Source organism: Mirounga leonina, unplaced genomic scaffold (assembly GCF_011800145.1).
Source record: "Mirounga leonina isolate KUSES-001 unplaced genomic scaffold, KU_Mleo_1.0 Mir_91, whole genome shotgun sequence".
NCBI lineage: Eukaryota > Metazoa > Chordata > Mammalia > Carnivora > Phocidae > Mirounga > Mirounga leonina.
In genome coordinates, this window is record NW_023270839.1 from 24,418,125 (window position 1) to 24,444,127 (window position 26,003).

The 26,003-nt window shown below is 40.4% G+C and overlaps 1 protein-coding gene across 3 annotated transcripts in view; it reads left to right on the forward strand.

The window, feature by feature from the left end:
• SLC12A1 (solute carrier family 12 member 1) overlaps positions 1 to 26,003 on the forward strand; it is an 86,464-nt gene that overhangs the window by 16,592 nt on the left and 43,869 nt on the right. For 2 of the 3 annotated variants that reach the window (XM_034994855.1, XM_034994853.1), the window contains exons 5-15: positions 2,513 to 2,652; positions 3,747 to 3,857; positions 5,774 to 5,885; positions 7,550 to 7,677; positions 13,600 to 13,684; positions 16,187 to 16,338; positions 17,546 to 17,653; positions 17,971 to 18,094; positions 19,843 to 19,944; positions 22,268 to 22,423; positions 25,745 to 25,844. In XM_034994855.1, coding sequence (XP_034850746.1) covers positions 2,513 to 2,652; positions 3,747 to 3,857; positions 5,774 to 5,885; positions 7,550 to 7,677; positions 13,600 to 13,684; positions 16,187 to 16,338; positions 17,546 to 17,653; positions 17,971 to 18,094; positions 19,843 to 19,944; positions 22,268 to 22,423; positions 25,745 to 25,844 — 1,318 coding nt within the window. Of the gene's footprint in view, positions 1 to 57; positions 154 to 2,512; positions 2,653 to 3,746; positions 3,858 to 5,773; positions 5,886 to 7,549; positions 7,678 to 13,599; positions 13,685 to 16,186; positions 16,339 to 17,545; positions 17,654 to 17,970; positions 18,095 to 19,842; positions 19,945 to 22,267; positions 22,424 to 25,744; positions 25,845 to 26,003 lie in introns of all 3 variants that reach the window. The other variant, XM_034994854.1, reaches the window with a different exon arrangement.

A 26,003-nucleotide genomic window follows, 5' to 3' on the forward strand; every position in this document is an offset into this window, starting at 1 on the left:
GTGCTGGTGACTTCTTGATGTACTGGAGTCAAACACATTTCTTGGGGGATTTTGCAGGTCTTGGAGTCATCATCATCGGCCTGAGTGTGGTGGTGACAACACTCACAGGTATTTCTATGTCCGCTATTTGCACAAATGGAGTAGTAAGAGGAGGTAAGTCAATTCATTTACTTATGACTACAAGCTTGGCTTACAGAGTAATGTCTACAGTTGGTTTAATGTTGGAAGTAAAATTTGCATATTCATAATTAGTCCCCAAAGCCTTAAAACAAAATGAACTAACCCAAATTTAAACATCAAGGCAAAATTCTCTCAACTAAAATTAAGAGATCTCCAGAAGGTTTTCTTTGACCCATTTCCCGTGATTAAACATGTTTATAGAGAGTGACTGGGTGTCTAGAAAGAAGGCATAAATAATTACAGTAAAATATATGGTTTATTTGTGCCTTGGCCAGGCCCTGCTGGCTCTCTTCCCAGGCCCACTTAGCACCCCAGTTGACACTCCCTGCTTAATAAGCCCTCAGAGTTCACCCCAACACAACGCTCCCAGTGGCCCCCAGTCCTGAGAAGATCCTTCAAAAGAAAATAGAAACAACTAAACAGAACAAAGAGTTACTTTTAAATCATCCAGGAATAAGCAGGCCTAGGTGGAAAATGAAGAGGGCAAGGTTTATCATTGCTTCTAATTCCTGTCTTCCCCCACCCATTCTTTTTGGGGTTTTTTAAAGATTTTATTTATTTATTTGACAGAGAGAGACAGGGAGAGAGGGCACACAAGCAGGGAGAGTGGGAGAGGGAGAAGCAGGCTTCCCGCTGAGCAGGGAGCCCGATGCCGGGGGCAATGCGAGGCTCGATCCCAGGATCATGACCAGAGCCAAAGGCAGACGCTTAACGACTAAGCCACCCAGGCACCCCTCCCCCTCCCATTCTATTTGGCTTCTCCTGGGGCCGCAACTTGGGTACCTTATCCGGGTTTCCCTACCCAGGACCTTCTAAGAGCACTCTCCCTTCCACAAACACACATCCTCTCACAGCTTCCCCTGCCCCTCTCTCATTTTGACCAAGCTGAAGTAACTGGCTAGCTAATTTATTTAATGTCCTGTGGACAAAGGAGATAATGGGGATTTGCTCCACCCAAATAATTGGTTACATTTCTAAAGAGAGCTTTGACCCTTTAACCCAGAGGAGTTACTGCAGTGGAGGAAATTCCTTTTCCGTAAAAGATAGTTTTGTTTTTGTTTTGAGATATGTTTGTTCAGTGTCATTCCTCTACCAATTCTGCCCACCTCTAAGACTAGCTCCTTAGAGGAAGTCATTAGTTTCCTATGGTCACTCAGAGCATCTAGCTACTAGGCCTCTCAACACCTAGTCTTTTTTTTACCTGCTCTCACTACCCTCTAAGAGTAACCAAGGCAGCTCAGTCTTTTCATGTGCAAAGAAAGAAATTCACGGCCACATATAGAACATCTTTTCAAGGTCCAAAGGAGAAGCGATTGTTCTAAGCCCTCCCTATCTTTCTTCCCATTTACCACCGCCATAGGTATTTGGCAATAATCTTGCCTTCTTGAGCTAAAAACATATAACCAATTCCAATTTATAGAGTGGATAATACATAGCACTATACAGATACCTTTTTTTAAAATTTTATTTATTTATTTGTGGGGGTGGCAGAGGAAGAGAGAAACCTTAGCAGACTCTGAGCTGAGAGCAGAGCCCGACGTGGGGCTCAGTCCCAAGACTCTGAGACCAGGACCTGAGCCAAAACCAAGAGTCCGCGCTCAACCAACTGCACGACCCAGGAGCCCTGCATACAGATACCTTTTTATGCAGAAAATATATATCGGAAAAGTATACCAGAAAGGAAGGTAGAATAGCAATGATAAACTTCACCTACTTCATTTTCTGCCTAGGACTACCTGTTCCTGGAAATTCCAAATATAAAATTTTACTTTGATTACATTATTGATTTGAACTCACCGATGAATTTTTTTTAGAAAGCAAAGCATTTTGGGGCGCCTGGGTGGCTCAGTTGTTAAGCGTCTGCCTTCGGCTCAGGTCATGATCCCCGTGTCCTGAGATCGAGCCCCGCATCAGGCTCCCTGCTTGGCAGGAAGCCTGCTTCTCCCTCTCCCACTCCCCCTGCTTGTGTTCCCTCTCTCGCTGTGTCTCTCCCTGTCAAATAAATAAATTTTAAAAAGAAAAAGAAAAGAAAAGAAAGCAAAGCATTTTGTTTTGGTAAAGTTTGCTGTAGTCTTATTTGCATACAATTTGTGTACAATTGGGTTTTAATAAATCAGAACTTACTAAGTCAGGATAATTCTATTGTGTTCTATTATCATTCTCAGAGTACAAAGAAAGGCTAACTTATTCATTAAAGTAACACAAGATTCCTAAAATTATTAGGAAGTTGCAATATGTTTGTTAGAAGAAAAATTATTCAAAACTATTTGGTCATAGAAACTAAATCCCTTAGCAGTTCCTCAGAGTAAAGCATGTTCATTTTTTGTTTTAGGTGGGGCCTACTATCTTATTTCCAGAAGCTTAGGGCCCGAGTTCGGTGGATCTATAGGCTTGATCTTTGCTTTTGCCAATGCGGTGGCTGTTGCTATGTATGTGGTGGGATTTGCTGAAACGGTGGTAGATCTTCTTAAGGTAATTAAAAGTTTTTCTTTTCTTCAGCCAAGTAAGATAATTCAGTTCAATTTGCCTTTTCAGGGCACTAAGAGGTTATCATTATAGCAAGATGAAAGGAAATAGATTTGTTCTGTAGAATGTGGAAGTTGGATATAGTTGAAGGAGCTCTAGGCTTGGCATCAGAACTGGCTTGGAATCCTGGCTCTCATATTGATCAGCTGAGATATTCTGGGCCAGTCCCTCTATTCATCTGAACGTTGTTTCTCAAATCTATCATATGGGCTTTTAATGCTGTTCTGTGTATTTCATAGAAATGTGGTACAGAACAGATGAAATAATGTACATGAAATACTGTGTAAAATATGAAACAAAAGATAAATAATGGGTGCTATTATCAGCAGCAATATTACTACTATGGTTATAGATTTCCAAAGGGAAAGACAGTTCAAACATTAGAACAACTCACTGCAGAAAACTAAGCATTTCCTAGCTTAGGTACGCCATCTCGACAGTCGTCTGTGAGCGTGTTAACTAGCTGGTATGTGAACTAACTTCTAGTTCTCCTTTCGTGGTAGTGATAGCATTCACTGAATTCAATCAGTAATAAAGGACCTTTATTGGAAAATTAGATAAGTAAATGAGTGGATTATATAGTTCATAAGGTATGTGATCTTCAAGAAATGCATTATCTGGATTATGGAGTTTGTTATTTAATTGAATAACATGCATTTTCCAATATTCACATGGAAAACCACTCAGTTTTATTTCTCTAAGATTCCCCTTGACACACAAAAATAATCATCCCTGTGAAACAAAACATTGTGTTTACATGTACACATACTTATCTCGGCGCAACAATAGATTTAAAAGCTGTGACTAGAATGAGCATCTAGACTTTCCAACTCCTAACTTTGGCTACCAGTGGCCTGTTATTATAGGACGAAATAATGCTAATCTCTGATTTAGGAGCACCTCGCTTTTCCATTATCCAAATGGTCATTAGTGCACAGTATTTCTTCTTACTATTCAATTTTACAATATGACACACAGGCAAAAAAAAAAAAAAAAAGCTCCGTCTCTAACCATTTTAGTGATTTTCGTTGTTGTTCCAGGAGAGCAACTCAATGATGGTGGATCCAACCAACGACATTCGGATAATCGGCTCCATCACAGTGGTGATTCTTTTAGGAATTTCAGTAGCTGGAATGGAATGGGAAGCAAAGGTGATTTTTCTCAAAATGATGTCATCAACCACCGCTGCTCGGTCTTGACCAAATTGCAGGAATAGAACAAACCCCATCTTCAAAAAGAATTGCTATTATTATTTGCTATAGCGAAAGTTGCAGGTTAGCACTGGGGGGAGCCCCAAGCCCTCCAAACCCAAGGTACAGGCAGTCAGGACTCCCTGCTCGTGTGTCACATGATCGGGCCTGTACTTTGTCCTTCTCTGTGTGGTCACCACTGTGACAGAGACACCTCAGTTTCTTCCATCTTCACACCCAGGCCCCTTATGATCGTAGGAACAGTCCATGCTGGAAACCTGCATCTCCCAGTCCCACCCCTGGTGTCGCATTTTCCAGCTGACTGTGGGTGCCTGAAGCCCAAAGGAAATGGGAGAAGGGAATAAAGGCCGAAACTATCGTTCTCCCTCGAGACGCAGTACTTCAGGAGTAAGTCCTGGAACTAGACAATATCTGGATTTAACTAGTAGTAACACAGTAAATTTCTGAACGACAGGAGCATGTCTTTGATCTGATTTATAACTCTACAGTGACTGGTATAATTGCAACTGGTCTTAAGAGCCTGAAGATACGGTACCTAGACTTTAAGAGGTCCCCAGAGATTGAAAAGTGGCCAAACCCGCCCACCTCCATAAGGCAATGAGAAACATTCCTATACAGCGTTTATTTGTGGATTATGCATTCACATCAAACGAAAATTAATTCAGTGCTTATTAGGTGCTGGGCATTCTGCTAGGTACTGGATATTCAGTGGTGACCCGGGGTGACCCAGACAGGCACAGTCCTGCACCTAGTTGAACGTACTGTGGTCTGTGGGGATATGAGTAATGATCAAGTAGACAAACAAGTAAATATAGAATGGTAAATTGTGAACATGCTATAAAGGAAATAAACAATGGGAATCTACTTACAATGACTTTATTCCCTGAGGGAGGCAATGTAGCTTCAGGGTGGTAGAGGGTAGGTTTAAAGCTCTAGCTCTGTTGCCACAGCACCTGGATTTGAATCTGGTTTACATCTGTATGACCTTGAAAAATGTGCCTAACCTCTCTGTGCCTCAGTTTCTTTATCTTTAAAATGATGATAGCAATATTACCTACTTCAGACAGTTATTGGTAGTATTATTTATCTGAAAGAATACTGGTAAAGTGAAATCTGTCCGTTATTGTAAACCCTCAGTGAATGTTAGCTGTTATTATTTAGATTCAGTGGTCAAGAAAGTCCTCTCTGAGTAACAAAGTAACTAAGGCTTAAAGGATGAGAAGAAGGAATAGTTAGGCAAAGAGTAGGGAGAAGTGCATTCCCTACAGAGGGAACAGCATATGGGAATGCCAAGCCAATAGACCCTTGAAATGTCAGCAGGGAAAAAGGGGGACAAAGAAAGACAATTTGATCGGTCAACCTTGCAAACCACTTCTGCTGGGTACACACTGGTAGCCCAACATCAAGTGTACTAAGCATCACGGGAACTCTGTGGATTACTGTGTTATTAATGCAATTCCTGTTGCACTTAGCACTGGGAAAGGAAAGAATCCATAAGCACTCTGCCTAGAAAAGAAATAAACTCTTATCAGCGATAAAACTCTGGGCTCCATTTATATTCCTGAGGGCACTGCAGTAAGTTACTCACCTAGTACTTGGAATGTTTTTGAAATGTCACCTTCAAGTGCCCAAGCACATGCCTCCATTGAAATGTAACTTTTACACTCAGGTCAGAAAAGGCTTGTTAAGATACCATTCCGTAAGATACACTATTAACGACTCTGGATTGTAGTTTTAATCAGAAGAACCAGATAGAGTCTTTGTCCAGTGGACTTTCAGTAGACATGACTTTTGTAATTATGTAAAACTTTGTTAAGTAATTCTTGAGCTGGCCTCCTTTTACTTTGCCATTCCAGGCTCAGGTGATACTTCTGGTCATTCTCCTCATTGCTATTGCAAACTTCTTCATTGGAACCGTCATTCCATCCAACAATGAGAAGAAGTCCAGAGGTTTCTTTAACTACCAAGGTATGTGTGACAAATGAGTTGCTTGACAATCAGTGGTTCTCCACTGCCCACCTCCATCACCACCCCTGTTACCCCCACGTCAGCCATTAGAATCCAAGTGTGATCCGGGGAAGAGCCTGGGATTGGACTCAGGAGATCCAGAGTGAGTCTCAACCCTGCTGCTTGCCAGCTAGACCAGTCACCTAACATGTTTGGGGTTCACATTTCCCTGCTGAAGTGTGGGTGATAACAACTTCCTGAGGGGACTTTTGAGAAGTAAATCAGATAGTGGATGCAAAAGTGCTTTGAAAACATTTAAGTGTGGGACAAATTGTTGTTGCCATCAAATAGAGGAAGTAGAATTGTACATGCAAGGAAAGAGAACATAGTTCGAACAATTTGCTCAACCGTTGAGAACACTAAAGCCAAACATGGTCATTTTCCTGCTAGACTTTTTTTTTTTTTTTTAAGATTTTACTTTTAAGTAATCTCTACACTCAACATGGGGCTCGAACTTACAATTCTAAGATCAAGAGTCACATGCTCCACCTCCTGAGCCAGCCAGGCATCCCCCTGCTAAACTTTTTTGTACCTTGCTTATTTATAGCATTACCTAGTTAAGCATCACTGTCAGGTTTTCAAGCACAAAAGATTGTAGGAGTTGGCATAGGATCCTGAGGGGATGTCACAAAGCATGAAATTCTCCTCCGCCTATACACACCATCCTAGCTTTCCACTCTAGCTTACTCAAGAATCCACTGCTGAGATTTAAAAAATATTTCCCTTCATCATTGATTCAGTTGTTAGTGTCTGTTTCCTTTTGGTATCAGATCACCTCTTTCTTCCTGATTCTTTTTCTTTGTAAAATTTGTCTTGTTTGCTTGGCATGTTAATATCCTTTTCCTTTCTATTCTTTTCCCTCCTTCTAGCCCCTGCTGTATTTTTTCTGATGATTTAAGCTTTCTTCCCTTGTTTTTGCATCACCCCAGATTCTTTTGTTTGTGTTTTTCTTCCCTCCATTTCTGTTTTTCTTCTACATCGTTCTCTTCTCATTTAAGTAATTTGTTGAGACCCTGTGGGATAGTATTATTTTATGACTGAAGTTCCTTGCTACTATTCTTTTCCTATATATGAAAATTTGGTATAGAATTTAAGATCTAATCTCTGGGAGCAAGGACTGGGAAGGTTAGAACATAAGTAGCAAAATTTTAAGATAGTTTCACCCACAAGTTTCTCCTCCAATTTAAAAAAAAAAAAAAGCATAGAAAAGCTGTGTTTGATTAGAATATTTATGCACATAAGAAAGGAGTTGTGTATGTGTAAGGCAGGGTACATGTGTGGTATATTTGTGAATATGCCAGCATGGTCATGAGAAAAAGTCTCCATTTCCCTCTTTTTCAATCTTCTAGGTTCTAAAAAATCTGGAGGCCTGGGTCTCTGTTGTCCCCCCCAAAAATTTTCAGAGCTATGTCCTAGAGATCTAAAACCTTGTGATATATACACATACTGACTCTTGGCAAATATTGACATGAGGTTCGTCGAGAGTATACCAACATCTTCAAATTCATTCCATTTAGAATATAGGGATCCATTTGCATGATACATTGATAGAAGCTAAAAATAACCGTATCTCCTTTTCTGTAAAGAAAGTCTACAAGATAATGTTCTCATTATTTGTGTTGCAGCATCAATATTTGCGGAAAACTTTGGGCCCAGCTTCACAAAAGGTGAAGGCTTCTTCTCTGTCTTTGCCATTTTTTTCCCAGCAGCTACTGGGATTCTTGCTGGTGCCAATATCTCAGGAGACTTGGAGGTATGTCATTTTCCTCTGCTCTTGTAATCCTGGGAAGTTGTGGTGCTGTTGGTGAGCAACACAAGCTGTAGAGGTCAACAGTGACCATAGTTCTCTACTGATGTTAAAACCAACATTTCTGTAAGGGTCCCCAGTAATTTAATAGTTCTCTCTTTTATTTATTTATTTATTATTATTTTTTTTTAAGATTTTATTTATTTGCGAGAGAGAGAATGAGAGACAGAGAGCATGAGAGGAAGGAGGGTCAGAGGGAGAAGCAGACTCCCTGCCAAGCAGGGAGCCCGATGCGGGACTCGATCCAGGGACTCCAGGATCATGACCTGAGCCGAAGGCAGTCGCTTAACCAACTGAGCCACCCAGGCGCCCTAGTTCTCTCTTTTAATGCCAGACCATCCTGTTTCCGACAGTCCATCCAAAAGTCTTATTCAGTGAGACCGGAAGGATAGAGAATATTGGCAGTGTATAACATTTCCAACAAAATGAAAATAGCTCAGTAAAAAGAATATCAGAACAAGCCTTTCTCTTTTAAACATCTAAGGAACAAAAACACATAACATTCAGGAAAAAAAACACCCCACCCAATCCCTCCCCCTCCAAAAAATCACTTTATTAGTGAATTTTTATGTCATTAAATTCAGAGAAATATTCACTCATTTAAATGGTATTTATTTAGCACTCCATTCATATTACTTTATGTTAAGTACTGTAAGGAGCACTGTTAGAATATTGGTTTGAATGTTTTATAAAAGACTAGTAGCAGTGACCTAAAAAGATAGAAGTTTATTTTTCTAGTGGATAAAAATCTGAACTCATAGGCCATGCAGTGGAATAAGAAAAGTCCACTCCACATGGTAGCCCAGGATCCCAGATCACCTCTCTTGATTTACCACTCCCTTAGGGTATGCCCTCACCTGCAAGGTCCAAGATGACCAGTCACTTCCAAGATCATGTTCCTGCCCACGGGAAGAGGAGTAAGGAATAGAGGGCAAGCAATTCATGGACCTTGCATGTATTATTTCTGCTGACATTCCATTGGCCAGAATTTAGTCTCTGTGACCTTGCCTTGTTGCAAAGAAGGCTGGGAAATGCAGTCTCTAGCTGGGCAGCCATGAGCCTAGAATTTTAGGGAGTTCTTGTGTTAAAAGGAGGAAGGTGAGACTGGATATTAGGGGATAGTAAACGGTCTCTACCATATACAAAAAAGGAGAAGACAGAGGTACCTCAATACATCTATAATCAACTTCGGAAGACAAGAAATATTTATAAGAGACATGTATAAATGAACATCATATGTAATGTCTAAATAAATTGTGAGATAAACACAATAAACAGATAATTGTTAAGTCTGGGATGATTTCCTCAAGGAAGTTACTTTGAAGTGTGAACTTAGAGCAAAAGCTCAATATTGACTATTGTTGAGAAAATATAAGGGTATTCCAGACAGAGAAGACAAAAGAACAGTCAGGCATGGGGATACTGGAAATAGTAAGTTTAACTGGAGAAGCCCTGATGAGGCTGGATGACCTTATAATACAAGGGGAAATCGTCACTGGTGAGACCCGAGCAAGAGGTGCTTGCTCTGGAATGTAAGTCTGTGAGAGTGGGGACCTTGCCTTTGGTTATATTCATTGCTGCCTCCTCAGAGCTAGGAAGGTTTCAATAAATATTTATTGAGTGAATGAATAAAGGCATTTTGATTTGTCATATTAGGGACCACAGTGCCATGGTAAATTCTTGGGCTGAGATATGGCATAAAATAGATTAGGTGGAGACTCAGAAAATTAAGTAACTTGTTCAAAATGATTCGAGTAGTTAAGTATCACTACTTAACAAAATTTAGCTATGGATGTGGAGCTGCCAGTTCCTCAGATTTGGAAAAGTATTGGAGGTCACTGATTTAAAATTCTGTCAACTGTAAGCACATATTTAAATGAAAGAATATTGTACTTTCCTTAGAAACAAGTTCGTATTAGATGCTTAGTTGTCAGTTCAGCTCAGCCAACACTTACAGAGCACCTGCAAACGCCAGACACTGGGGAAGCAAAGAAGAGCACAGTCCTCCCTTCAAGTTGCTCGTGGTCTAAGGTGAAAACAGATTTACTCTGTCTGAGTCACGAGAAGCAAGAACAGAATCATGTACAAGGGAAAGAGGAAACAGTAATTGCCTGTCCCTGAAGAAGTAAGGGAAGGCCTTCAGACGACAGGGACACTCCATCCAGATTTCAAGGGACAAATAGGGGTTCATCAACAGAATAAAGAAGAGAGGGACATTTGGAACAGAAGGCCTGGAATGTCAAAGGGCACAGGGAAAGATGCTGCTGATGGAAATCAGTTGACATGTGGAATGGGGTATGCAAGTAAAATTGTTTCAGCAACATTTTCATAAGCATGTTTATAAAGGACCTTCTGTGTCCTGACATGCTGGGAGTAAGCAAAGAACCAGAAGATATCCCTATCTAAAATGGCAAGACTTAAAGTTCCTTTCTCCCAAGATGAATGCTAACTTGATTAGGGATGCTATACTAGTAAGGAGCTTTATTTCTCTATCAATCGGTACTGAGAAATCTCTGAGTTTGAGTTTCTATATAAAGAAAATGTAGAGAATGTTCTGTCATGATTTTCAGGGCACATGCAGTCATAGTATTGTAAGAATTTGCATTATTTCTACTTAAAAATATTTAAGTGATTTTGCAAGTAATCTTAACTTTCAGTGTATACACTAATATATGCTATTAAGTAGAATGCAAAGATACTTTAAACTACAGAAAAGGGAGTTTGGATATTATCCCAAAACTAGCCAGAGACACTACGGAAGTTAGATCAGGGAGTGATATGTGTACATTTGTTTTAGAAAAAGCCTATTAGCAGCTTGAAACGATGGGTTAGAGGGTGGGGGGGTGATAGGTAGGGAGACCGAAGGCAGAAAGACCAATTAGAAGATATCACAGCAGTCTGGATCAAAGGGATAGCTTTTTGTTAGGGTTAGGAGAGGAAACGGAAAGAGTGTTTTCTACTATGATCTGCAGTCAGAAAACACTATACATCACAATCCAGTGCACACATACAAAATTTTCCCCGAGCAGTTCTTAACTTTATTACAAATGATGTCTGCTGATGTTGCCCCATCAGTTCTATTCTATTGTATTCTTTTAATGCTGGATGCAACCAACCTACTGAATTGATTCCATGCTGTAATTGATGAGGTTAATAAAGAAGCTCAGATTTGGCCATTTAGGTTGCAGTGGCAAAAGGACATCAGAGTGGAGATGTCTAGTGGGTCACTAGATTTATGAGTCTGGAGCTCTGGGAAGGATCTAGGGCAGGACTGGGGCCATGGCATGAATGAGTTCACCCAGGTCTGTGTAAGAGGGAGCAGAGCAAAGGACCAAGAAAGTGCCCAGGTGACATTCAAAATGTTAGTGGTAGAAAAGGAGTCCATGAAGAAGAAAGACAGCCATCTAGAAGGTAAGGAACTCAACAGAGAGTGGGATCATGAAGGTCAAGAGAGGAGAATGTCTGAGAAGTAATAATTAACATGATCAAAGCCAGAGTGGTCAAACACGTTAGGAACTGAGAGGTGACCACATGTTGGAAAGTGACAAGGAAATTTCAGTACTTAAAGATAGGATTTCTCTGAGAGTGAAACTAGAAATAATCACATTATAGATTCATTTCAACTTAGTAAACATGTATTATTTATACACTGTAGGGATATGCAAGACGTTACCTCTGTTCACAGCCTCAGAATCCTTCTCCAGATGGCACTTCAGGCTGCCAGTGACAACAAGAGTTGGCACAAGGGGATGCTACTAAGTTCCCACCCTGAGCCTTCCATTGGTTAATGCTAATTGATAATCTGTAAATATGTGCCTAGGAGAAGATGTGGGAGGTACCCAAATCTAATCAAGATAGTTAAGATGTGGCTTCAGAGATGCAAGATTAGATGTGCTTGACACTCAAAAAGCAGCAATCTAATAGATTGCTTGTGTATTCTGTCTTAAGAAAAAAAATAATATCCAATAAAGAAAGGTGAAGGAAGGTTAGATTTTTAGGTTACAGCTGGGGAGATGGAAACTAACATTTAGAATAAAAAATAAGAATTTGTCAAAGTCCTGGTCCCTGTGTAGGAGAAAAGGAGCCAGAGCAGACAGAGTAAATATATGATCACACATTAAGATACTGACATCCTGATGTATATTGGGTCAAGTCTGACCTTCATGTAAATTCTAAGTAAGTAATTTCAGAGTTTGTAGGAGATGGTTCTACATAAAAGCTAAGCTTTCATGTTTGAGGTACATGACTGCCCTCCACCTTCACACCTCTTATCTTTATATATATATTTCCTTTCTTCCCACTTAAATTAATCTTCCCATTTCACTCAGATCACAAGAAATAGTTTATAAAATAAAACTTGAAACATACCATGAATTGGAAGATTGAGTGAGGCCTATTTCAGCCACAATTACTTTCTTCTTCTTTGACGTGCTGTTCAACTGCACTCATTAGCCAAAATCACTTTTGCAGACAATAGTTTGGAAGGAGGAGACTAGGTATATATGCAGCAAAACTAGGCCTATGTACAAATATTCCTAAAGGAGTGAGAATCAATGACCACAGAGTGGCTCCATGGAGCTGACTTACTCCCATTAAGGGCAAATTCTCTTGTATAGTTATTTCCAGCTGTCAGGTTGGAAATTTACCATGAGTTGGCCTCTCTGATGGATTTGATCAGCAGATTTGAGTTAAAAACAAAAACAAAAAAGCTTAAACTTTAACTACATTTATTGCTTATTTGTATTGATACATCTCAGGTCCTCTGGTGGGGGGACTAATATCTACTGAGATTGCGCTTCCCTCAATTCAATATTTATTGACTCCTTCTATATGCCAGGCACTGCCTTGTATAAGCAAGAGTACACTGAAATCTCTATTTAATAATCCCTGTTAAGTTTAATTCAATAATTTAAAAGTTATAGTGCTTGGAAATTGATTATGCTATGATTTAGCCCCCAAAACAGGATATAAAATGGTATGTTATATATGATGTGAGCTCAGCCCAGTGAATTTATATACATGCATAAGCAAAAAAGAAAAGCCCATTTTCTGGTATAAGCTTAAATTTGCCTCTTTCTTTATGCCTGCTTATGGAAATTAAATATCTCCCATAGCAGTCATTCCTGAACTAGATTCCAAATGGGAAATTTGAGGGATTGGAGAACTTAGCAGATCATCTTTTTTGCTTCAAAGTTATTTATTTTTAAAGCAAGCCTAAGCTTAGTACAAAACTAATACCCACACACAGATATCGTCAAGGTACATCAATGCGCTGGGGCGCCTGAGTGGCTCAGTCGTTAAGCGTCTGCCTTCAGCTCAGGTCATGATCCCAGGGTCCTGGGATCGAGCCCTGCATCGGGCTCCCTGCCCCGCGGGAAGCCTGCTTCTCCCTCTCCCACTCCCCCTGCTTGTGTTCCCTCTCTCGCTGTGTCTCTCTCTCTCTGTCAAATAAATAAATAAAATCTTAAAAAAAAAAAAAAAGGTACATCAATGTGCAGGGTGTGTTTGCGTCTTTCCCCTAATACTTTAAGGTTTGATATATCTGCATGAAATTCACAGGAGATAAAGGGGAGGGAGACGCTTAGTGAGTGAGCTAACTGGTCTACTTTTCTATAAAAACTCTGTCCTGGACAGTTAGACATCTCTTCTATTCGGCGCAAAGTTCTAGAGATTTCTTTATTCACCTTGAACACCTTATATTCGTCCAAAAAGAACTCAGGCTCACCACTTTGCCATTTGCTTGATCTTTTCTTTCAAACCTGTCTCAGGAAGGGTAGCCGAAACATTTGAAATACAGTAATAACTCCAAGTCATTTCTATTTCTTATTGCACCCTGTCTCTTCATCCCGCCACATTGTTTCTTCAAAGGATCCCCAAGATGCCATCCCCAGAGGAACCATGCTGGCCATTTTCATCACCACTGTCGCCTACATAGGAGTTGCTATTTGTGTAGGTGAGTTGTATGTCTCTGGTGTCAGAATGCCAGAATTACAAGGAGTCTGGTTGTTCTTATGTCCAGTGGGCTTTCAGTGGGTCGAAAGGCTTTTTTAAAGACAACATTTTTAATTCCCTTCCTGGGTGCTTTAGGGGTTTGAATGCAATTAAGCTGTAATACAGGTGTCTCTGGGTCAGGGCTAGGGTAGAGTTAATCAGATTGTTATTCTGACTGAACACAAAGAGAATCCCATTAGTTACTCTAGGTGATAACCCCACTGCCAAAGGAGCCACCATTCCCAGCATCCACCTCCCTTGCCCTGGGAGGCAGGTGAGAAACAGAGCAAGAGAAAATAAGCCAGAAACAAAACAAGACAAAAACAAAAACAAAAGCCTTAGGAATGCATGAAAGATATAGAATTGCTGGCTGTATCTCCTCCTTGCACTACTGTCCCTGATATGGAAAAGTCCCTATCACCAGTTGGCAGGAAATCAGAACAAGACCCAACTGCCAGCAGTATGGGTGGTCAGCCCCCACATTGCTCAGTAAGCAGAACATATGTAGATGCACCTGCTGTTCCTAAGCTGACTTTCCTTCCACCTGCTGCCTGCAGCCACACCTCCTCCTGGTTGGGGGGTCACCTCATGCTTACGCCACAGTAGGAGAGGAAGAAATGTGGAACATTCAGAGAAGAAAACTCTTGTCTGTGCACACTAGGGAAAATGGGTCCCCACTGCGGAAGCCCGAATGACCATTTTACCGAACGGCACATCCCAATTATACTCTGCTTAAAGGAAATTTGGGAAGTGCATTTCTCTTACGTTGGCTTCTGGAGAAAAAAGCAAAAACAGTTAACTTCTCTCACTGTCTCTTATTTGAGGAAATTGGATAATGTTAGGTGTATTGCTGTGGCATTTCCAAGTTTAGTTACATGTAAAGAGATTTTATTCCAATACTTTAGAAAATTGACACATTTTTGAATGACATTGAAACCACCTTACGTTAAATTTCCCAAATGATTTCCTATCTCACACAATGCAAAAATGAAGGAACGAGTAAAGTTATAGACCTGATTTCAGAGATTCTTCCAGTTTTTGCCTGGAAGAAAATTCCCTTTCCGTACTTTTCCCTGCAGAGGAGGATAGTCCTGGCGTCCTTGGCCTGCCATTAGCGCAAGTTATGGCTCATAGCTTGGCTTCATGGAAATTTAGGGAGTTGTATTGAGCAGAAGCCAAAATATATGATTCCAAAAAGTCAGCTCAACATAAATGAACAATGCAAAAAGGTAAAATCGGGAACAGATGGTTTTGCTTGGTAACCAACATTCATAATTTCAACTGTTTAAGCAGAGGCTAGGAGGCCACCCCTCAGGGCTATGTAAACAGGATTCCGGTACTGATTATTTTACTCTTTCAACACGAAGATCCTATTGTTTTTAAATCTTTTGCAGATTCACAGGATATGAATTCTATGGGTAAAATAAAGGGTTCCCATTAGTACCTGTCACTGGGTACTAGCAAGAATATTGCTAGGTATTAGCAAGAATGAAAATTCATACCAGCTGGAGTTTGAAAAGCAAAATGAACAGTTTTATTGGTTGGGATTTAGTTTGTAAAATATTTATCCTTCAGGTAGTTCAGAAAAGTTTCTACATATTTTCCACATATATTCATATATTTCAATAATCCTATCAAATACATAGCGGCAGAGATTATAGTTATAAAATTCATAAGGAAAGTCTGTTAAAAAAATATACATCAAGAATCTTTAAAAAGTTCATAACTCCATTTCTAGACATCTATCCTAGAGAAATATTTTGAAATAGAGAAGAAAAAATTTGTCCACAAAGATATTCATCATAGAATGTTTATAATGGAAAATAACAGAAATATCAAAATAGATAAAAGCAATGGAATAAACTGATATTTGGTCAAATATTATTTGACCATTAATATTACCAAGGAAATCTCAATATTTTAACCCCAAACATTTTCTTTATTATTTAAACCTTTAAAATTCTGTATAAAGTTGAATTATAACTCTTTAAAAAATTATGCAAGGACTATCATCAGTTGAAAACAAGGGCTCAGGTCTCTTAATTACTAGAATTCAATAATGCCACCCTTAGTTCTCTCGCAGATGAGGAAATAAATCCTTCTACCTGAAAAACACTTGGTCAGTGGCACCACGCCAGAAATATGAATTGAATATTATGTGCAAAGCACTGCCATGTGCATTTCAGAAAGTAAGGGTTGGAGAGTTCCAACCCCCAGGTGTCTTACAAAGGTAGGTGAGAGCTTGGACCTAAACCCCCCAAGGCAGTAGAAGTGGCAGACTGTCAGAGACAGGGGGCGTTCTGGGGCCTCTGAGGATGGGAACCTTCAGGGACCATGTCCCTAGGATGACAAGAGAGGATGGCAGTGGACCTGCTCAGACTCAAAGTAAACTATGTTTTCGGAAGAAAATCCCATGGGAGAAGAACCCTTATAAAGAAATGATGAGCCACGGTTGTTTCCTCAGGGGCCTGTGTGGTCCGAGACGCCACCGGAAGCATGAATGATACCATCATTTCTGGGATGAACTGCAATGGTTCAGCAGCCTGTGGGTTGGGCTATGACTTCTCAAGATGTCGACATGAACCATGTCAATATGGGCTGATGAACAATTTCCAGGTTTGAACAGAAAAAAAAAGTTTATTTCTTTTTGCTATTTGTGTAGGTAAGTTGTATGTCTCTGGTGTCAGAATGCCAGGTTTAAAGGTTTCATTTGTAGAAAGTCATGTGTAGAATAATGCAACTTCTGACCTTGCAACTGATTAATTATTGGTCTGTTTGAATTCAGCAAGGAACAATTCGTGCGTGAGGGGAGGGAGCTCCTTAGACATTATGTGGTGGCAAATCCTGTGGTTACATTTACTGTGGTGGGGAGAGAACAGGCAGTTGTATGAATTGCATCATCAGGGAAAGATTACCACCCGACATATTGCATCTTCCAATCAATGGTTCCAGATTTCATGGTGGGGAGAAAGAGAGACTTAGATAGTTGGTATTTGGAATGCACTTCATGCATGGATCTCAGTTTTGGGAAAGCCCCTGACATGATCCTGGAGTGCCTGGAAAACAAGGCCAAGAGGGAAATTGTGAGTGGCAGAAGGGGAGGTAAATGAGGGGAATGGAACAAGAGAAGTTGGGAAAACTGTGGAACTTGAAACATCAATTTGTCTGAATGATTGGTGAGTGGAGGGAGAGGCAAATTTGTCATGAAGGCTTCATTCATCTATTTTAACAACCAACAAAGAGAAATGAACTCAGCCGAAGTCATTATTCCAAAATGTGACTTAAATTGATAGAATCTCATCATGTCTCAGATCTAAAATTATATTTAATGAGCACAGAGAAAGCAAAGGTTTGAAAAGCCTCTACATGCAGAAAGAACAAGAAAGGCAAAAGCTTTTCAAAAGACCGGGAAACAGCTGAGCCCTCCCCAAACCTTATTAAAATACCACTTTCTGCTCCATAGAATTTCCCATTGTCAAAGAAACATATGCCCCCAAAGAAGGGGGGAAATGTTGTCAAAATCCTTGAAACCATTTCCTTCTTTATTTTTTTCCAGTATCTTCTGGATGTATTGTGGTGAGCATTTCCTATTTTCATAAACAATGACAACAAAATGGCCATTTCCATTTTGAAAAAACAAATATGAAGAACTGGAGAATGAAGCAGGGCAAGGGGGTTGGAATCTGGTTAGAAGCAATTAGCTTATAAAGGAGATTCCAAATCACGGAAAGTAAAAGGGGAAGCATTTGCATAAGATTTTGGCTTTGTTTGTTTTTTAATTGTCTGTTGGATGAGTCTCCTTACTTGAACATCTTTTCCCAAGGTCATGAGCATGGTGTCAGGGTTCGGCCCCCTCATCACTGCCGGCATCTTTTCTGCAACGCTCTCCTCAGCCCTGGCCTCCCTCGTCAGCGCACCCAAAGTGTTCCAGGTGACATAAGCCAAGAGCACATGCTTCTCCCTACGTCCGTTTCCACTGAACGTGGATCAAGCTGAAATACTCGTTCTCACCAGCCATCATTTTCCATCATTTTCTGAAACAGTTTAACGTTTGCATCTGGCTCAAATGCTGTCTGCCACATAGTCAAGATCGATTCAAATAATATAGAGAATGATAAACTGCTGTGTTAACCTGTGCCTATATTGTGTATCACTTCATCTTTCTCCAAATCTTCTTGTTTGAATCACCTAGGGAAAATGACTGTGCATAGATATAAATGACGAATTTCTCCTCTTCTTTTCCACTAGGCTCTGTGCAAGGACAACATCTACAAAGCCCTGCAGTTCTTTGCAAAGGGATATGGGAAAAACAATGAACCCCTGAGAGGATACTTTCTCACTTTCCTTATAGCCATGGCATTCATTCTTATTGGTTCGTGATTTTCTTGTGCGTACTGAAAGCTAAAGAATTCTTCTGATTACTGGTAGGGTTTTCCTTTTAGCTTGAGGAATTACCTGTTTTCTGTTTAATATCCCAATTGGGAATATTGGAGTCTGTCTAAGAAGGAAATGAGGAATCCTTGTGTGCAGACAGGCTTTGAGGACTTGAGGTAGACTTTGGACTTTAATCTCTTCTTTGAATCCGAATGTTGGAAATCCATCCAACCAAATGCAACCCAAATCCTTCCTCCAAGCTGCCTGATACCATCTAATTCCAGAGCCTTCCCCAGGTGCCACCTATCTCTACATCTCCTGGCCTGGCAGCTACCAGGAGAATTAAAGTGTCGTTTACAAAATGTTGGTCCATTGACTGCCTATATCAGAATCAGAATCACTTGGGGTTTGTTAATGTGTCGATTTTTCAGACCCAACCCCGGAGAGGATAAGGGGATAAGGAATCTGCATGTATAGAAGCTCCTCAAGAGATCTGTAGACCACTGAGGTTTGAGAACCCCTTGCCCAGACTATCATCTCGGCTCCCTCTCCCTAAGCAATATAGAAATAGTTGCGTAATCTTGGAGAGGCACATTCATCAACTTCAGCCTGCACACTCCTCATTCCTCCCTAAGGTGCCACCTTTGCTGGTGAACATATCAGATGAAAATAAGTAAAACGCAAGGCCATGGTAACTCTGTCTAGAAGGGCAGAGCCTTCCTCAGCGCAGTGGCACCAAACAATAAAGGCTCCTCCTCATCACATAAACTCAGGAAGTGACTGTAATTCCTGAATCCTCATTAAGATTTCTACAAGGTTGAAGAGGGGGAAGATATGACTATGTTTGTTAGATTTTTAAAAAATTAAACAAAAAGTGATTATGTACAGAAATGTTTCCATTACATAACTTAAGACCTCAAATCATTCCCCTATAATGCCTTTATGTGATCAAATAGCCAAAGTGTTAAAAAAAATTGTATAAATTAAATATCATCCTTAAAAATACTCACAACAACGTACATGAGCTTCATGGCAGCTATTTTTGCCTACTTCCCTGCTAGCATCTATGATCTAGAATCACACCCAGCTGCCAGTTGCATTTGCATCACTGAGGTTGATAAATGAGAATGTTACTAAATTATTTCTTATACAGCAAACCATTCAGCTAGGATTAAATTATACCAGATATTTAGCTACTGGGGTAAATATTTTTTTTGGCAAACCTTGACAGGTAGAACTCTCTAGAAATGTTAAGAAAAGAAAGGACTAGCAAGAGTTCTGTGAGTCAGGGAGAGCAAGTTAGGTATAGAAATTTCCAATTAAGCATTTCGGGTGCCCTGGTATTTAACTGATCTGTTGCCCTGTAGAGCTTTTTGCTTATATCCACAGCAGAGAAAGATTGCAGGATTTGGTACCTCTGCAAGAGCGACAGGGGAGTTTTTCATCTGCCCAGTCGCCAAACCCTCCACCCACACCCATTCGAATGTTTGCTGGGTAGAGGTCTTGTCTATCATCTATTTTCTCTCATTGGGAGGTTTTCTTGCTCCTTGCTTTATGGAAACCCTGGCTGAGAATATATTTTTAAATGAATGCAATCCCAAAGAAAAATCACTAACTTCTTAAACTTTGACAGATGCTAGCTATGTTTTCAATTTCCAAATAAAGTCAAGCTTCCAGGCTCTGACAGCTGTTCAGCCCCTGGTCTCATCATTCACACGGACATGCTCACTTGTGCTTCTTTCACAGCGGAACTGAACACCATCGCCCCCATCATCTCCAACTTCTTCCTGGCCTCATACGCACTTATTAATTTCTCCTGCTTCCATGCCTCGTATGCCAAATCTCCGGGTAAGCTGACTCTTCAAAGCTAAAAGAAGCCTAAGCAGACAGTTAGTTTGTCTCAATAAGATGAAATAAGTCAGTGAAAAGTGCTCAATCTGTGTTTATATGTTTCCTTATATCCTAGTGGGCAGCATAATCCACTTTATTTTGGTGAGTTGGGGGCGGGGTGACTTCTGAAATAGAAAAAGAATCATTTGAGCAATGGCCTTTTTGACCAACCATAAAGTCAATTTTCTCCTGCGGCAATAAATTATTCATTGCAAGAGAAACCACATTTATTTCAGCAGTAGAAAAACCCCACTATTTATTTCCAGGGTGAAAGTGACCACAGAAGTGGAATAAATGTATATTTTTGAAACTTCCTTACTATCAATTTGTTTCCTGCCCATGGTGCAAAAGAGAAGGATGAGTAGTTCCCATAATTACCTGCTGAGTGCAGTCAATGCAGATTCGTGCTGAAGCCGGTGGCATCCCTGCCCTCCGCAGACTGTGGGTGAAAGAGGTGCAGAATTTCACACCAAAGAACCTTCCCTCTCTCGCCACCTCTCACCTCTGCCTCGCTTTCATCGGCTATTAGAATTCCTTCTGCCTTTCCACCAGAATAGATACTCGTCACTATTGACCTTCAGAAAGTTCTTCACCATGAGGGCCTTTATCAGGGATATGAACACATTTCTGTGTGGTCTGTGTGGTCTTGAGCCTCCTTCGGGAAACCTGCTGCCTGTAAGACAAAATATGGATGGAAGGGAAGCTTTCGTCCACCCAAGGCCACGAGGCTCCAGAAGATAACTGAGGAATTTTTATTTCTGTTGTGTTGTCTTCTTTTAAGCAGAGAACAGAAAGTTCTAGTCAGTGAACACAAGTCATAGAAATGTGTGCCTCCGTGCCGTGTTATGTTCATCTTCGAAAAACAAGGTGAAGGGCGCCTGGGTGGCTCAGTCGGTTGAGCATCTGCCTTCAGCTCAGGTCATGATCTCAGGGTCCTGGAATGGAGCCTGACGTTGGGCTCCCTGCTCAGTGGGGAGTCGGCTTCTCCCTCTCCCTCTGCCTGCCGCTCTGCTTACTTGTGCTCTCTATCTCTCAATCAAATAAATAAATAAAATCTTAAAAAAAAAAAAAAAAAAACAAGAGGGGCGCCTGGGTGGCTCAGTCGTTAAATGTCTGCCTTCGGCTCAGGTCATGATCCCGGGATCCTGGGATCGAGCCCCGCATCAGGCTCCCTGCTCTGCAGAAAGTCTGCTGCTTCTCCACTCTCCCTGCTTGTGTTCCCTCTCTCTCTGTCTCTCTCTCTGTCAAATAAATAAATAAAATCTTAAAAAAAAAAAAACCAAGGTGAAATAATAGAGTAGGTAAGGGAAAGAGTGGGAAGGAAGAAGAGAAACGGGAAGAGAGAAAAAGAGAGAGGGGGAAAAATAGCAGACCGCATAGAGACAGGTGGATACACAAAGCCACGAAATGACACACACACAGCCAGACTCAGAAAAATAAGGGCATTTCCAGGGATGTCCTCAAAGTGCTATTTCCATCTTGTAGCCATTTCAGAAATTCCTCCCGAAGACTTGGAAAGCTCTGTTGTATTTTGGCAACTCCACATTTAAAATGTACTTCACCCATCATCCAAATGCCCTTCAAATCAGAGCTTCCCCAGCCGGCGCTGCTGTCTCCCAGCTTCTGCATGGCAGGAAACTAATAGAACAGGGGACACTCCCATGCATATATGAACTGTGAGAAATATTTTCACTGTAAAATGCAAAATCTTATTAATGCATTGGGTTTAAGAAGCCATTGGCGAAAACGTCTCCCTCTTTTTCCATAGATTATTATTTCTGAGAGGGCAAGTACTATCCTCTTAAGGTAAAGACAGAGCTAGCAGGAAGTTAGTGGCTAGACTTTTGATGATGCTCTGCCTTCTCCATGGGAACAATAAGTCCATTGTCTTAACTGCCTCTTTTCTTGGGCCACCAAGGAGCTTCTCCCCCTCCTTCCCACTAGACCCCACTCTTTTCATCTCTCCTGCCTCCTTTCAGCTCCTGATGGTATCGCTAGCAGAAGCTTAAGGTGTCATAGTCGGGGAAGACAACTGGGGCATGCAGGACATACGAAGAGGCCATAAGTGACACGTTTTCTGTATTTTACAGCATTCTTATTTGATGTACCTTCGTAAGCCAGGGACCTGAGATCACAGAAAACTAACAGAATTGGGAGCTTGACCCAAAAGTTCTGATTTTTATTCTAGGAAAAACTGTTGCCTGCATGCGAATCATATGCGGTGGTATAAAGTGATAGTGTGAAAGTTTTTCATATGCACCGAGATATTTTTTTCTTTCAGGATGGAGACCTGCATATGGAATTTACAACATGTGGGTATCTCTTTTTGGAGCTATTTTGTGCTGTGCAGTTATGTTTGTCATCAACTGGTGGGCAGCTGTCATCACCTATGTCATTGAGTTCTTCCTCTACCTCTACGTGACTTATAAGAAGCCAGGTAAGATGAGAGGAGGGGTTTTTGAAAGCACTCCCTAACTAACCATTCATTCAACAAACGTTTACTGAGCAGCCCCTATGTACTTAGGTGTGCCGTGTGAACAGTGGATATTAATAATATAATACAGCATAATGATAGCTAACCATGTTGAGCACCTATTATTTACCATGCCCTCATTGAATCCTCACAATAATGCTATACATTAGGTATTATTAGACCCATTTTACAGATGAAGAAACTGGAGTTCAAAGAGTTGACCACTTGCTGGGGCGCCTGGGTGGCTCAGTTGGTTAAGCAACTGCCTTCAGCTCGGGTCATGATCCTGGAGTCCTGGGATCGAGTCCCGCATTGGGCTCCCTGCTCAGCAGGGGGTCTGCTTCTCCCTCTGCCCTCTGCCCTCTCATGTTCTCTGTCTCTCATTCTCTCCCTCGCAAATAAATAAAATCTTAAAAAAAAAAAAAAAAAAGAGTTGACCACTTGCCGAGGTAACAGGATGTGATGGAGTTGACATTTTAAGTAAAGTGTATGATACCAAACCCCACACTCTTTCCATTATATCGCCTTCTAAAAATCCTGATAAATAAGATATAGTCCCTGTCCTCAAGGAGTTCACTGACCCCCACACAAGCAACGAACCATAATGCAATATAGTAAGTACCATGCATGGCATGAGAAAATTACTGAGAAGAGCAGACAGAGTGATTAGCTCTGACTAGAGTTGTCCAGGAAGACTCCTCTGGCTCATGGCTTGTATTCCCAGAGCCAACACTCAGTAGGTACTTAAATACTTGTTGAATGAACAAATAAGCTACTTAAAAAAAAGACAAGAGACTAGGGGTTGTTTAATCAGATAGAGCCTGGGAAGGTTATTCTGGGCTGAAGGAGAAGCATGAGTGGAGTTAGAAGGCATGCAAAGACATGGCATATGTAGGAAGCTTCAAGGCCTGTAACATGGATGGAGTTTTTGTGTGCTAAGGAGAAAGGGCATGAGGTAAGCCTGGAAGAGTAGGTTGGGGCCAGATAAGTAAGAAACATAAATGTCATGCTAAGGAATATGTAAACAACAAGAGGCTGCCATAGATCACTCAATTCTATCTGAACTTCGGATGTTAACTTTAGAATCAACGAGAAGGATGGACTGAAGCTGTGGTACAGGGAGCCCCGGTCTCAGGAGTCGGACAGCCCCAAGCCACCCTCATATGTCCCTTACCTGTACTGCACAGGAAAGTAGAGAAGAAAGGAGAGAAGAAAGGAGAAAGTAACTAACTTGAAGGGATTTTTTTCCTGTTTTTCTTTATTACTTTATGCATCAGGCATAATTTATGTATGGTAAAATTCATCCTTTAGATGTACAGTCTATAGGTTTTGACAAACTTAAACAGTCTTGTAACCACCATCACAATCAAGACAGAGGACATTCCCATCATCACTAAAAGTTCCCTTTACACTCCTATGTAGTCGATCTCTTCACCTCAACTTAGCCCCTAGTAACCACTGTTCTGATTTCTGTCACTACACCTTTGCCTTTTCAGAATATTACATAGAATCATGTAGTATGTAGCCTTTGTGTATACTTCCTTTCACTTAACATGATGTTTTTAGATTCATTCATGTTGTTGTATATGTAAGTGTTTTGTTCGTTTATGTTGAGTAGTATTTCATTGTATGAATATATCTCAAATTTTTAAAAAATGCATTCGCCAGCTGATGGACATCTGGGTTGTTTCCAGCTTGGGATGATTATATATGAAGCTGTTATAAACATGCACACACAGGACTTTAATGTGGACCTCTGTTTTCATTTCTCTAGGAGTGGGATATCTAAGAGTGGGATTTCTGACTATAAAGTAAGAGTATGTATCTTCATAAGAAACTGCCAAACTGTTTTCCACAGAAGCAGTGTCATCTTTTATTCCTACCAGCAATGAATGAATGTCCTCATTGCTCCACATCCTTGTCAGCACTTAGTATAGTCAGTTGATTTAAAAAAAAAAAAAAGTTCTAATAGATGTATAGTACTATCATTTTGCTTTGCCTTGCATTTTCCTGATGACTAATGATGAACATCTTATTTGCCATCCATATATCTTCTTCAGTCAAATGTCTGTTTAAATCTTGTGCCCATTTTTTTGAGTTGTTTATTTTCTTATCATAGCAGTTGGGGAGTTCTTTATGTATTCTAGATGCAAATCCTTTAGCAGTATGTGTTTTGCAAATATTTTCTACAGGACTATGACTTGTCTTTTCATTTTCCTTACAGTTTGTTTTGAAGAGCAGATATTCTTAATTTCTATAAAGTCAAATTTATCATTTTTTGCTTTTATGATTTGGTTTTTTGCTTCTAATCTATCTTTCCCTAATCCAAGGTCACAAATTTCTTCTGAAAGTTTAAAGCTTTACATTTTAAATTTATGTCCATTATCCAATTTGAGTTAATTTTTATATATGGTGTGAGGAATGGTAAAAGGTTCATTTTTTTACTTGCAAATATCCAATTGACTAGTAGGATTTTTATTACAATAAAATAATCTAAAGTATGCTAAATACCTGGTGCTAATTACCTAGTCAACCCTTAGGCAATATTAATCCTTTTTATCTCCAGGTAATTATTCCCAACCATTTCCTTGACTCTTCTGAGCAAGACTAGGGAGATTACTCTATCTGCCATCTGGAGTAAATCTGTACATTCCCACCAGAGACTTCCTGAGGGGAGGTTCCATCTAATATTTATTTATTTATTTATTTTCAAAAAAGGGTAGGGAAAAAAAAGGGGGTAGGAGATGGTAGTACTTAATTCCTTCATTATGAAGATTAGGTCCTAAAAGATCAAATTAATATGCTTGCTGAACCCTCTTCATGGATACCCAAAAAAGTAAGAATTCCTGAGCTGTTCAGTTTTACTATTCAAAATATAAAGATGGCTGCACACGATCCATGTCTACAGAAATGACTCTTTTCAATTCAAGAATTTGTGAAGACCTTTTGAATTTATTTAGAGGCTGACCATTTTTCCAAGTCTATCCACTCACAATGTGGCTATCACATAGTCTCTCCCACCAAGCAAAATTTCTGGGGCTGCAGCTTTAAAGTCTGATCCTTAATGGGAAAGAGCCATCTCACTTCTAAGAATTCATAAAGTGTTCATAGAAGGACACAATGCTCTTTCTAGGAAATACTACATTGTGTTTTCTCTAATTTGGGCACTCCTCACTGATGACATAGCCAAGGAAAATCATAGAAGGCAATGGCTTATAAAAATTAGTCACAGTATACAGAGGGAAGGTCAATGCTTTTGATGCCAAATTCTTCTGTTGTCCACAGACGTGAACTGGGGCTCCTCCACACAGGCTCTTTCCTACGTCAGTGCATTAGACAACGCCCTGGAATTAACCACCGTGGAAGACCATGTGAAAAATTTCAGGTGAAGTTGGCTTCTCAGGCATCCTGGTGTCACTCCACATTAGAAGTGGCTTTCCTTTAGGGGAGACAGATGCACTCAAGTAGTGATATGCTTTATGGGTACATTCTAAGACTAGAGAGTCATACAAACCTGCCTCATTTTCCCAACAACATCTCTGTG